General features: G+C 36.9%; 1 protein-coding gene across 1 annotated transcript in view; it reads right to left on the bottom strand.

The window, feature by feature from the left end:
• Positions 1 to 3,954: 3,954 nt before the first annotated feature.
• Positions 3,955 to 13,057, bottom strand: part of PLEKHH2 (pleckstrin homology domain containing, family H (with MyTH4 domain) member 2) — a 55,947-nt gene continuing 46,844 nt past the window's right edge. The window contains exons 23-29 of the mRNA XM_010576465.1: positions 11,302 to 11,399; positions 10,785 to 10,926; positions 9,892 to 10,037; positions 8,172 to 8,301; positions 7,220 to 7,306; positions 5,374 to 5,511; positions 3,955 to 4,260 (exon numbers count right to left, since the gene is read on the bottom strand). Coding sequence (XP_010574767.1) covers positions 4,078 to 4,260; positions 5,374 to 5,511; positions 7,220 to 7,306; positions 8,172 to 8,301; positions 9,892 to 10,037; positions 10,785 to 10,926; positions 11,302 to 11,399 — 924 coding nt within the window. The 3' untranslated portion in view covers positions 3,955 to 4,077. The remainder of the gene's footprint in view (positions 4,261 to 5,373; positions 5,512 to 7,219; positions 7,307 to 8,171; positions 8,302 to 9,891; positions 10,038 to 10,784; positions 10,927 to 11,301; positions 11,400 to 13,057) is intronic.

The raw sequence follows: 13,057 nt of genomic DNA, 5'->3' as shown, positions 1-13,057 counted from the left end.
GATTTACTCACTGGCAGAGAGGTGGCTAATCTCGAAGATGCTGCAGTACTAATCTGCGCTGGGAAACACAATATAAGGGTGTACAATTAGTAAGTTGTACTGAAGTCCAATCTGGAAATTAAATTGGAGTTTTCAGTATTTTAAGTTTCACCTTACTCAGTTTCATTTCCTTTGCCCTAAGAAACTGTAAAAAAATACTTTTGTCTTCCTAATTCATTATTAGTGAGTTACTAATCACCATAGTTAAAATTCACTCAAACTAATGGATTGCACTAAGCTGTACGGACTATTAAAGCTCTACCTAAAGCTTTAAGTGGTGCATTCCTTTATGCAAGGATGATTTTTTTCCTTCAGGAAAAAAAAACAAAACAAAACCTGTAACTGTGTGAGTTTGACAAGGAACTCCAACACCAAATGCCTACCAGCCTTCTTTTATAGGGAAATATATGCCTCTATTTTAAATTTAAATATAAACCAAATTTAAATCTAAAGTAACAGAAAACACTAATTTTGTGGATTGTATTACAAACTGAAAGCTTTATAATTTTTCTGCTGTACTACAGGAGTTAATAGGTCTTGCTTGTTTTAGAAATGAGCAGTTTGCTTACTAATACTGCTGCACAAAAATTGACAAGGCAAAGTGAAGTTCAAGTAATATATTAATTTACACTGCATTCCAAATACTATTTTCAAATCAGTGCGATTGTTTATACAGTTACCAGTGATCTTTCAGTGATTACCAAGCTCGGATTCATTGACCATTTAAACTGACTGTTGATACTGACCACTAGCTCAAAGCAAGCACAAAAGATGTTCTGAAGTTCATAATAGCAGGTGAAGTCTCCTTGCATGTGCTAACACATTAATTTCATCCTGAGAATATTTTTACAACCTAGGTTCTGCAAGCCTTGAGCATCAGTCCCAGAAGTCGCTGCTCATTTGACAGCTCCCATTGTATCATCCCTGCTAAAGATCAGAAGGTGAGAAAGGTCTAGTTCCTACCTGGGCTTTAATCATGGATTAGGTAGCAGGGTATGAATTGTTTTGGTGGATGACTCAAGGTTAAGACTGAGATGTGGAGCACTCATGAAGCTCAGACTGGGTGGGGAAGGCAGAACAGATATTTGCCTGGACTCTGAAATTTTCTGATTTGCTGTCTTATGTTGTGTGGTATCCTCTAAGTAGCTCTGGAGCTAGACTAACATGGAACAAGTTCCCCTGAGACTTGCATAGCTGTGTTTGGAAGTGTGCTTGCGTGTGTAAGAGAGTATTTCCTGACTCTGTTAACTTGAAGAGAAGTGTCTGCTTGACGAGGTTACTATCACTATGGAAACCTCACTCTTGCTGATAAAATCCTGGAAGAAACTTCATTGTTTAATGTAGTATTGTAACTGTTATTCTGAGTGCATCTATTTCATAAAAACTAACACAGCATTTCTGGTAATGTGACTATATGGGATTAATGGTGACCTATAATGAGCTGTTAGTGGTACTAAGTCTGGAAAGTGCTGCCAAAAAAGGGAAACTAATGCATTGCTTCTGGTACTATGATGTAAGGATATACTGCAGCAGCAAGAACTTAACAATAAAAAGCAAGGCAATGTCTAGAGGCAGGAAGGTCATACTCTACTTCATAGATTGTATACTGCTTTATAAAACAGCTGTTTGTAAGGCTGTGTTAATGAAAATGTTTAAAAGACATCACCTGTATTGTGTATCGTGTTGTTTCCAAATTTAACAAAGATTTTAAAACTACATGAACAACCTCAGTAGCAAAATGCTCCACTTTTTTTGCCTTCTAACAGAACCTGACCTGCCACATTCATTTAAAACTGGACAATTAGGAAAGAATTACTAGCTGGAGTGTTCTAGGTTGACAGTTACCATCATTTCATGGTGACATGAAGATTTTTGTATTTGTAAATTGAAGATTCTCATCATTGTATTTGAGAAGCTTTAGACTATGACCCGAGTATAACTGATGTAGTAGCATCTGTTTGAATTTACAAACACCCTGCCCCCCTGAAATCTCTGAAAGTTAACTATTCTGCTGATTGCAAAGGGATGTTAATTCCTAAGCCAATTTCACCACGGTATCTGCATTATTTCATGTGGGGTGCTGCACAAAAAGATGCTGCAGTTGGTGTCAAGGTCTCTTGTAGCTTCCAATATGCTTTCCTTGATGATGGCAGATCAGCTGCCTACTAGGAGGTAAATGTCCTGCTGCTGGCCCTGCTTCATGGAAAGAGAACGATCTAGTGCCACAACGACCACCAAAGGGTGAAAGTTACCAGGAAGCTCCTCCTGTATTGCAAATGTGAAAGCATCTGGATATAGTATGTTTGTTATTTGCTTGTAATTTTCAAGACAAAGCATTGGCCCATAGTACCACTCATAAAATGGTGCTTGAGTCCTGCAGTCTTAAGTAGCTGTGGCAGGACTTTTGAGAGCTTTCAGAAGAAACATATTTAAGAAGTCAGCTTGCCAATTTGTCTTTCCACTTTTTAAGAGCATGATCCTTTCACAACCTGTATCTCCCTTCCAATCTATTTTAATTCTTCAGGAGGATACTCCCTACCTTTCATAGAGGGCAAACAGCTGAAAATTCCTTTTCTCTCAATATGAATATGTGTATCTCATAAATGTTTAAATGTCATAAAACAAAGGAGATTTTCAACCTTCAAATATTAAAATTAATCATTGTGAAATTACTTCAGTTGTAAGTAATTAAAACAGATGATGAGGGCTAGCAGTAAGGGATTCATGATCCATGATCATTAGCATGAGCAGAATTGGAAATTGTGAAAAGTATATAAATCAGTGACTTATATTTGACTACCTTCTCTATGGTTGGACCTAAATTATCTATTAGAGTATGCTGCTGATCCATTTCAGAGCCTGCAGAAGTGGTTTATTTGCATGGAAACAAAAATGTGAGAATTGGAAGAAAAAATGGGTGTAATTTCTATGTATTTGACCCTACGTAGCACTGAGAATTGCAGTTGAAAAAGGCAACTGGAAAGTGGTCCTAGGTCCAATAGTGCAGAAGCAGCATTATGTCTTCTGTGTGCAAGAGCATTATATTAGTATTATAGTATGAAAAGTACAGATACAAATGAGAAACAAGAAGTACAACTTTTACAAAATATTATTCTGAATCAATGTATATACATTATAGACATTATACATGAATTTTGTATGTCACATATGTCTCCAAGTTTATTCACAACAGTTCAAGCAATGGCTTTCTGTGTTATTCTTGTGTTTTGGATTGTGAGTCATTCTTGCATCTGTATTATATTATTGTTCTGGATTAAAGAAGAAATTAGGTACGGGACCTTGTTTAACAAAACTGTACTAAATACAGTGCCTGTCCAATTTAGATTTTTCCAAAAGGCTGGGGCAGAGAGGAATTATTTAGAAATTTACCAGACCAAGGCTGAAGATGTGCCAAGTAAAATAGCTATATAACAAAGGCTAGTGTGTATCATGAGAATACTCTTTAAATTTGTAATAGTTACATGATGTGCTTATGGGTTTTTTTAAAGGAGAAACAATTATACAAATCAAACAGTTCATTCTTTTTAGTCCCGTAGTGCTTGTATTGCAAATAAGGACGGGTGCTGGAAGTGGAAAATGTTTTGTATTTGACTGTTACAAAATTTGACTGAAACAAAAATTCCTTTTCAAAATGAAGGTTATACAACTTGTATAGTTTTGAAAAATAGAGGTGAAGAGTTGAAGACAGTTTGGTCCCTGAGTAAGTATCTGGAAAACTACTAAGATCTATACAATTGTTCCAAGGCCACCTTTCCCCATCACTATCAACAGACACATTTATTTCTGAGCTGTAGGCACAAGCTACCACCAGTAAAGCATAATCTTTAAATTGGCTCATCATCATTCCAGTTCAGGCCAGGGCTTTAATTAAAGGGCTCCTCCTGTTGTATACCACTGAAATGAATGTAAACCTGTCCGCTTTATGGACTCACTTATGTTCTACATCTTGTAGGTCAAAGTTTTCAATCAGTGTAGAAACCCTGTAACAAAGATTCATTATCATTATACATAATCCTTTCATAACAAAGTGGGACATTTAGTTGGTCTGTTGTTTGCAAGAAGGGGCTGACTCCCCATTTCCTTGAGCTTCTGTCTGCTTTGAGGTGTCAGTAATGCTGGAGCAGAGAGGTGATGAGCAGCTCCTTTCAGCTGATGAAAGTTGTTAATATAGCTGGCAATCAGTAGAGTGATCTCAAGAATCTATAACAGGAACACACAAAACTCTTTGAAAAATACAGTGATGTGTTTTGACTGCTGAAAAAATAGCTAACTTTTTAGCAAGTGACAGTCAGCAACTGGGAAAGTAGTTTTACTTTATCAAACAAATTAATGATGCGGAGAGAGGAGATGCCTAACAGAACATTTTTCTAGTGCTCCTTGCAAATACTGTAATGTTATTTCCATCAGTATGCTAGATACTTTGTCTTCCACAATCTTAAATGACTCAAACAGATGGCTTCTTTCACTTTGAGAGAGATTTTGAAGTCCGAAAGATGACGCTCCTAGAAAAAACTTTCATGATGTGTTCCCTCAGTTTTGCTAGAAAATACCTAGTGGTCAGAGAACTAAAGATGCTGGTAGATAAAAGGAATAAAGACTTCTGGGAGCTTTTTACCATATTTTCTCTTTGCAATCCACACAACCTTGCCTGTAAGGGCACAATCTGAGGGGAAACTTGAACAAATGTATTTTACTATGCTTATTTGTACGAAGAGTCATGTTTTGGCCCAAATTTATATGTGGAATTTTGTATTCTGTTTCATAAATTGTTCTGACTAACAGCAAAAGACTTTGAAATCTTTGCTTTTTAAAAAAATACAGTCAATCTTACCTGTGAAGGAGAGACTCTAACTTTAAAAAGCATGACAATTTCTTTACCAAACATAAAAATATCCTAGGATTTTTAAGAAAATTTAAGAAAGATTTTTTTTTTCAGATCTTGTGTTCTACAATTCCACTGTAGAACACAAATGTACCTACTTAAAAATTATCTCTGGTGCTGATCAAGCAAACAGACTAGTTTTTAGGTACCGCATATAATTCCTGTCCTTAACAGCCTTCTTTGTCCTTCTATGAAAAATTTGGAATGTTATTGACAGGGACATGAAAAGAAAACGAACACATCAGTATTGTCACTGTTAGCTCTTATATTACTAATTGTCTCACTCTCTAAAACCATCTGGCAAAAGTCAATAATCTGAGAATGCTAGGAATAAAGAAGGTGTTTCATCTTTCACATCTGTTAAGAATTACCCACTAGAAAAAGTAGAAAAGTAGCAGATGGTAGGAAACTGTTTCAGGTAATATACCAACCTTTGGTTTTGTCATGGCAAAAAGGTGTTTTTCAGTTGATTTGTCCTTTGTCTGAGCATTGTTAACAACCAACATAAAATCATCCTGATAGCCTCCGAAAGTCATCAGACTCTTATATGTATATGTAACTGTTAATCGCTTAAAAAAGAAAACCCAAAAAACAAAATGCAAAACTATAAGCAGGACAATGCAGGAAAAGCAGATTATGACAAATACTTTTGAAAATATAATTGCACATGTATTTTTCCAAATGTTGTTGTTAGCCTCTTATGAATCTCGAAATTAATTGTGAATTTTGGGTTAGCTTCATTCAGACCTTCACTATGAGGAATTTCCATTGCAGATGATAACTCTTGTAAGTTTGACCTCTGTTTCTATTCCAGATTAATTAGATCAAAGATATTATAAGCAGGTTTCAACTCAAGTGTGTAATTCAATTTACACAAATGTTGACTGACTTTGAGAGAAGTTAATCTTAGGAATTCCATTTGAAATCGAAGCAGTGTCTAAATAAAATAAATGGCAGAGTATCAGACATCTAAAGAAATTTAACTCCAGGACTTCTTTTTGTGCAGTGATGTAGGCTGTGTACACACAAATGAAATTAAATTCTGTTCTCTTTTTTTTAACATCTCTGATGAAACATAAATGCTCTTCAAGGCTCCTCTGCTTTCCATGCCTCCGCTCTTATTGTTCATTGTTCAACACCACATTAGTGGCCTTTGAGTCTATGATTAGCATTTAATTTATCATTACAACTTACATTAATTTGCTGCAGATGTTCACATTTAAAATTCATCGTAAGACAATATTTGTACAATAACTGACTTAACATCCTTCGGTTTCTAAACCTCTTTTTGCCCTTATTTCAAAATAGTGTTTTCTCTACCCCTTGCAACATTTCTGATACCCCTGATCCTTCTTACAGAAAATCAGAATATTCCCTGGAAACTGAGCATTTCTTGAATAGCAAGTAATGCCTGCTGATATTGTAAACTGACAGTGCTCTGCAGAAACGCCATAGCTAGCTCTATGAGCACATAGCGTTTATAGAGCTTTCTGCAGTCTGATGCAAGCTCATTGTGCTTGTTCTCTGAACAGAGCTGCTGTTTGCTCTACTCATGTTCTTTGTTATTTCTTTAACTGCAAAGAAACATAATGAAAAGGCCCATATCAGTACAATTATAAAGTTGATATTTTAATTTTCTGATAATATTAGCACTTGCTAATAGCGCCATGCCATTCTGTTTCTTTGCAGGATATAAATTAAAGAAGGGATCTTCTCAGGCACTGCTTTTTTACACTGATTACCATGAGTCGTTTTCTGTGAAAACTTTTATTGCAAATCAAAGAAAAATCAGAGCCTAAAATGACATAATTAAATAACACTGGGTTATATTACCTACTATTAAACAAAAATAATACAATGAAAATAACAATCTTTTACAGTAACTGCTCTTTGCAAAGTGTATGTATTATGAATAATAATGGAAAATGAAGTCTCCAGGAAAAGAAAATTAATGTTATTGTAAGAACTGTAACTATGGATCTCCTGACATCTGAATGATTAAAACATTAACATTTCATTAAGATATAAAAACTGTATCTGATAAACAAAAATAAATTCTGTGCAAAGACTTCATTACTTATTTCTATTATTAGTGCTACTATTATGATGATAACATTAAAGTGTTTTGAAAGGATTAAATTTTTGCTTTAAGAGAAAGACTAGATAACTTAGCATGATAGGCTAATGCCATCTTTTATGTAGTATGGTGGTGAATCTCTCCATATACTCACTATTAAAATCTACTTTGACCAAAATTAAAAAAGAAATTTCACTCACCATAGAGCTGTAATCTAGGATGCTTATGCCATCTTCATGTACAGCAAACCATATGAAGGACTTCTCAACTGAGGATGTTGCTAAAGGCTACAAAGAGAAATGTTCTTTAATTACTACTTCAAAATGAGGCAGTATGTAAATAATTATTAACTCTCAGCTATTACACAGCTCTCTCCATTCACAGATCTTACTGAAATTTACAGTGGGAGGGAACTGATGTAAAGGAATTGAAGTAGCTGCCCAAAGCTATGTAGGTGGCCAGTGGCATAACTGTGAACTCAGCTTAATGCTCTTGGAGCCTCCCTTAGTGCTTAGTCCAATAAAATGTATAGTCTCATTAATAAAATTTAAAAAAAGTCAGGTGTTTGTTCACTAGCACGTATGTCTACATATGCAAAGAACAGAGTGCTGATAAGCAATTTTATATATATATACTGGGATTACCTAATAAAACATAAGGGGTGAGGTGACAGTTCTGTTTAACATAGCTGTTGAATCAAGAGAATTAAGATAATAGTGTTTTAAGAGAAATCGAGAGAGGCCAGCACAGAAGGGACTGCTCTAAACATCCTTAACAACATTTAGTGTTTCTGCAAGGTTCAACTTTCACAGGCAGTTAATGATGCCTCTTCTATATTCTACTAGTTATCAGGTAAAAAAAGCCTGAAACAGAAAGGCTATCTCAAACTAAGATGTAAGAAAATGAAAAGATACCACCTAGATTAATAATGTAAAACAAGCAGTAAACGTATTGGAAAGTTACTATTATGGTATACTTAGTACTATGGCTATTACATTTCATCAGTATATGGCTTAAACAAGTTAGTAATTTGACAAAAGATTCAATCAGCACATGTATAACACACTCATTTTCAACAAAAGGGTATTACTATTTGCCAGTTATATTTATATTAAAAATTCCCCACCACTCAAACTCAGTAAAGTTTCTTACTTTTGCTGCAAACAATTTAGCACCAAAGAAAGACCATTTTCTGGCTACAGTGAGATAAATGCGCACACAGTCTGCAGCACTGTGCCCTCGGAGAGCCATCCATCTTGTAGACAATCGCTGACAAAGCTGTCTGTTGAAATGAAATATGTAATTTAGTTATTGAAAGGAATTTAAATGCTTACCCATAGCAAGTTTAATGAGCAAAAAAGAATCCATTTGTTAAAATGATAATTTAAGTTAATACAACAACTATCACTTATATGGTATTACATAAATCCAAAACAGCATTTAATATTTTTATGCACATGAAAATTATGAAGTATCTTCTAATTTCTGCAACATTATGATTAAATATTGATGTAGCAGTTGCAGTATAATGGGAAAAAGTCTAAGACAGCTTTTAATGTGTCTCTACAGATAATCAATCTACCTTTATCAGTACTCAACAGCTATGCCAGTTGTCATTCCAAAAATCCATCCAGCTTGGCACATATCTTTACCTGTGGCTAGTAGTAGATGTGGAAGATATGGCTTAACACTACTCTTTTTTAGTGTATCTGGGCGCTACTACCAAAAAGGGTGCTTCTGATGCATGATGTGTTCACACTGGCTCTCTTCTTTTGCAGCCCTACGGTGAGTTGGTTCAATAAAATGATCCTGTGGAAAACTAATCCTCCAAAAAAACCCACCCCAAAATACCTTTCTAGCACACTGACCTGCAGGAATGACTCACCTGGCAGCCACAAGTTTATTAGATGCGGCCCATGAAAAGGGAGGGGGAATGTGTAGTAAAGGAAGATCTTTCACTTGCAGCTTACTCTTACTGGAAGTTTATGAAGTCAAACTGCACCCTTAGCAAACGAATACAAGCAACACGGCAGGTATAGAGTGATTCTTTCCCTGCCACAGACTTCCAGCTCTGGCAATTGGTAGTTTAAGTACTACCTGAACAGTTCAACAGATGTTTGACTTATCCTCCATAAGTTATGCTATTCTAGGACCTCTTATACTTTGTTCTTTGAAATTAATTGCATAACTTTGTATTTGTTGTGTGTATATTTCTGAATGTCCCTATTATCTTCTGACTATGTAATAATGTTACTTTGTGGATATGGTAATAGCTTTAAACTTTCTCAACCCTGTAGTGAAGAATGAGGAAAACACTTCTATGATGCTTAATGGACTTCAAAATTGCTGTATCATTGACTTTGGATAATTTACTACGCTGTTCTGCTCTTCTTCGTGTTAGTAGATGTTGATTGAAAAGACTTGCAGGTTATTAATTTTAAATTAAGTAATACCTTACTAGCAAGTCCACTAAGTTAACATATTGCCAATGTGACCGGCTGCCAGAGATTACATATTTGAATAGCAAACACTCAGATCGGTCCACATGTCCTTTACTTTCAGTAGTTCTTTAGTCTGTGCACAGACTTAATTTAGATTTGCTCAATAGGAAAAGTAAGAATTTCAAAATTGCTGGGTTTTGTAACACTATGTAGTAACTTGTACAGCTTTTGCTGGAATGCGTGCTTAATGATGGTCCTCTGTTCAGATTAGAAATAGAGGAAATGCGTTCTTCAGTTTAGTAAGAAAATGAGTTTCAAACACAGGTTTAGGCAAATATGGCAAAACAGTAAGTTCTACCTAATGACAATTTAAAACTTCCTCATTTTACTCCTAGATTTCTAGAGAATATGAATTGCAAAATACATCTCACCTTAATTGTTCCTCTGAACAACCATGCCTATATCTCTTAGGGTAGAATCTCTCCAAAACTTGTTTTAGTGTTTGACTGGACTTGGACTGGGAAGTGACTTGCCCTGCTGGAGTTGAGAAAGGTCGTTCAAAATCTCCAATCTCTACCTAAGGGGAAGACCACAAAGAAGAAAATTTTTTGTTACTCCAGAGTAATTTTCTAGCTGGGTATTTACGAGCTATCTTTTCCTCTGTCTTACCAAGTATAAAATGAAAACAGTTTCTCAATTAATGTATACTTTTCACTGATATAAAAGTCATGCAAGTAATTTTATTTTTCTTATTTTATATTTACCATGGAAAAAGATAAATATCAAGTATAAATTGTACAATTATAATGTTTACTAGTTCTGCTCTGAGATTGCTAGATCTCCAGCTGACACAAACCAGTTTAGATTTATTAAGTAACACCACCAAATAACTTTCTCAATAACCTTCCCTTAAGCCTTATTTTTTTTTAAATAAAACAGATCTTATCAAGACCATGTCTAGTAAAGTTAGAGTCTTAGGTTTTCATTAAACAGCTGTTACTTTGGTGTATTAACTTGCAGAAATCATATAAGGAACAGTGAATGAAGAAATGGTACATGATGACATGATATTTAATGAAAGAGGGCCTGACTGTGTAGGAGGTAAAGCACATTTTATCTGTAATAGTGCCAACAGCAGCATATGCTGTAAAGCATTTCCACTGAAGTAGAGAGTTAGCCTTACACAACAATTCCAGTCTATTTCCTGCACTATCATCTGTAAAAGGTGGAGGTCACTTGACTGTCAGGCAATCCTGGACCAGTTTCTTTATTCTGGTTTTCATCTGTAAAACTGCTGTGTGAGTCATTAATGCACAGGGATTACCTGAGCTAAAAGAGCTGTCAATTCCATTGCTAGTTCTTTGTTTACAGGGAAAAGTCCATTGACTATTTGATCATTTGTCTGATATACTAGCAGCAGCTTCTCTCTGTCTGTTTCCCCATGGACTTGAACTGAAAAATAAAGCCTACAGAAAAGACAGAAAGTTATTAAATAAAGAAGATAGGGAAATGCATTAGCCCTGAGGATTAGCAGTATCGGCTCTGAATGTGACATGTTTTCGTCAGCATCAAAACACATTAGCAGAGCAACACTTGTACTTGAACCAGTGGACAAATATTTAATTTCAGTTTTGCCTTTTTTTTTGTTTTGGCAGCCCTTCTCACCTCTTAAGAACTAGAAAAAATTAACTGTATTTTTTTTTAAAAGTTCCCCAGTTACACCCATTTACTATTTTTGTTGCAAGCTTTGAGTCAGCCAATATATTTCAGATGAAGAAACTCTGCAGAAATTAAAAACAGATCTTGGGACAAGGCAGAGATGTTATACTTGCTAAACAAACCTATTTTTGTAAGTAAGGCGGACAGTCCTTGTGCCTTCGCATTTCCCAGGGTGCTGTTCTTTGGAGGCTTGCTCCCATTTTGAAATAATGTCACAGATCTAGAAGGAAAGCAATACAAAACTGACTTTGCCATGTATTCCTCTTTGAAAACACCTTTGAATAGAAATTGTCAAATTATTTTAATATCTTGTACCTATTACATATCAGAAACATACATAGCTCAAATTATTAACTTACTGAAAAATAACTTTACTTGCATTTCTTATTTGGAGCATTTAATAATTAACGTTTTTGTTGTTGGTTTATCCTGCAACACACACACACTACCTTTGGAAATGAGCCATAACATGCTTATATGGAAAGGCCAGGTACTTGATTTAGCAGCAGCCAATGAATGTGTAATTATACAGAGTGAGTTATTACATAATTAATCAAATGCCTTTCATAGAATCACACAATCATTTAGGTTGGAAAGGACCTTTAAGATCATCGAGTCCAACCATCAACCATGCCCACTAAACCATGTCCTGAAGTCCCTTGTCTATGCACTTTTTGAATACCTCCAGGGATGGTGACTCAACCACTTCCCTGGGCAGCCTGTTCCAATGCCTGACAACCCTTTCAGTAAAGAGATTTCTCCTAATATCCAATCTAAACTTCTCCTGCTATGACTTGAGGCCATTTCCTCTCATCCTATCTCCACCCACCTGACAGAAGAGACCAGCACCCACCTCATTACAACCCCCCTTCAGGTAGTTGTAGAAGTGATAAGGTCTCCCTTCAGCCTCCTTTTCTCCAGACTAAAGAACCCCAGTTCCCTCAGCTGCTCCTCATATGACTTGTGCTCCAGGCCCCTCACCAACTCGGTTGCCCTTCTCTGAACATGCTCCAGCACCTCCATGTCCTTCCTGTAGTGAGGGGCCCAAAACTGAACACAGTCCTCAAGGTGCGGCCTCACCAGTGCCGAGTACAGGGGGACGATCACTTCCCTGCTCCTGTTGGCCATGCTATTTCTGATGCAGGCCAAGATGCCGTTGGCCCTCTTGGCCACCTGGACACACGGCTGGCTGTCGACCAGCACCCCCAGGTCTTTTTCTGCTGGGCAGCTTTCCAGCCACTCTTCCTCAAACCTGTAGCGCTGCATGGGGTTGTTGTGGCCCAAGTGCAGGACCCTTGTTGAACCTTGTACAATTGGCCTCTGCTCATCAATCCAGCCTGTCCACATCCTTCTGGAGAGCCTTCCTACCCTCGAGCAGATCAACCCTCCCTCCCAACTTGGTGTCATCTGCAAACTTGCTGAGGGTGCACTCGATCACCTCATCCAGATCATTGATAAAGATATTAAACAGAACTGGCCCCAATACTGAGCCCTGGGGAACACCACTTGTGACCTGCCGCCAACTGGATTTAACTCCATTCACCACAACCCTCTGGGCTCATCCATCCAGCCAGTTTTTTACCCAGTGAAGAGTACACTTGTCTAAGCCATGAGCCACCAGCTTCTCAAGGAGTATGCCACGAGAGACAGTGTCAAAGGCCTTGCTGAAGTCAAGGAAGATAACATCCACAGCCTTTCCCTCATCCACTAGGCGGGTCACCTAGTCATAGAAGGAGGTCAGGTTGGTCAAGCAGGACCTGCCTTTCATGAACCCATGCTGGCTGGGCCTGATCCCCTGGTTGTCCTGCACATGCCATGTGAACGCACTCAAGATGAACCACTCCATAATCTTCCCTGGTACCGAGGTCAGGCTGACAG

Source organism: Haliaeetus leucocephalus, unplaced genomic scaffold (genome assembly GCF_000737465.1).
Source record: "Haliaeetus leucocephalus isolate CR32 unplaced genomic scaffold, Haliaeetus_leucocephalus-4.0 Scaffold526, whole genome shotgun sequence".
Taxonomy (NCBI): domain Eukaryota; kingdom Metazoa; phylum Chordata; class Aves; order Accipitriformes; family Accipitridae; genus Haliaeetus; species Haliaeetus leucocephalus.
This window is presented reverse-complemented; position numbering and strand designations above follow the sequence as displayed.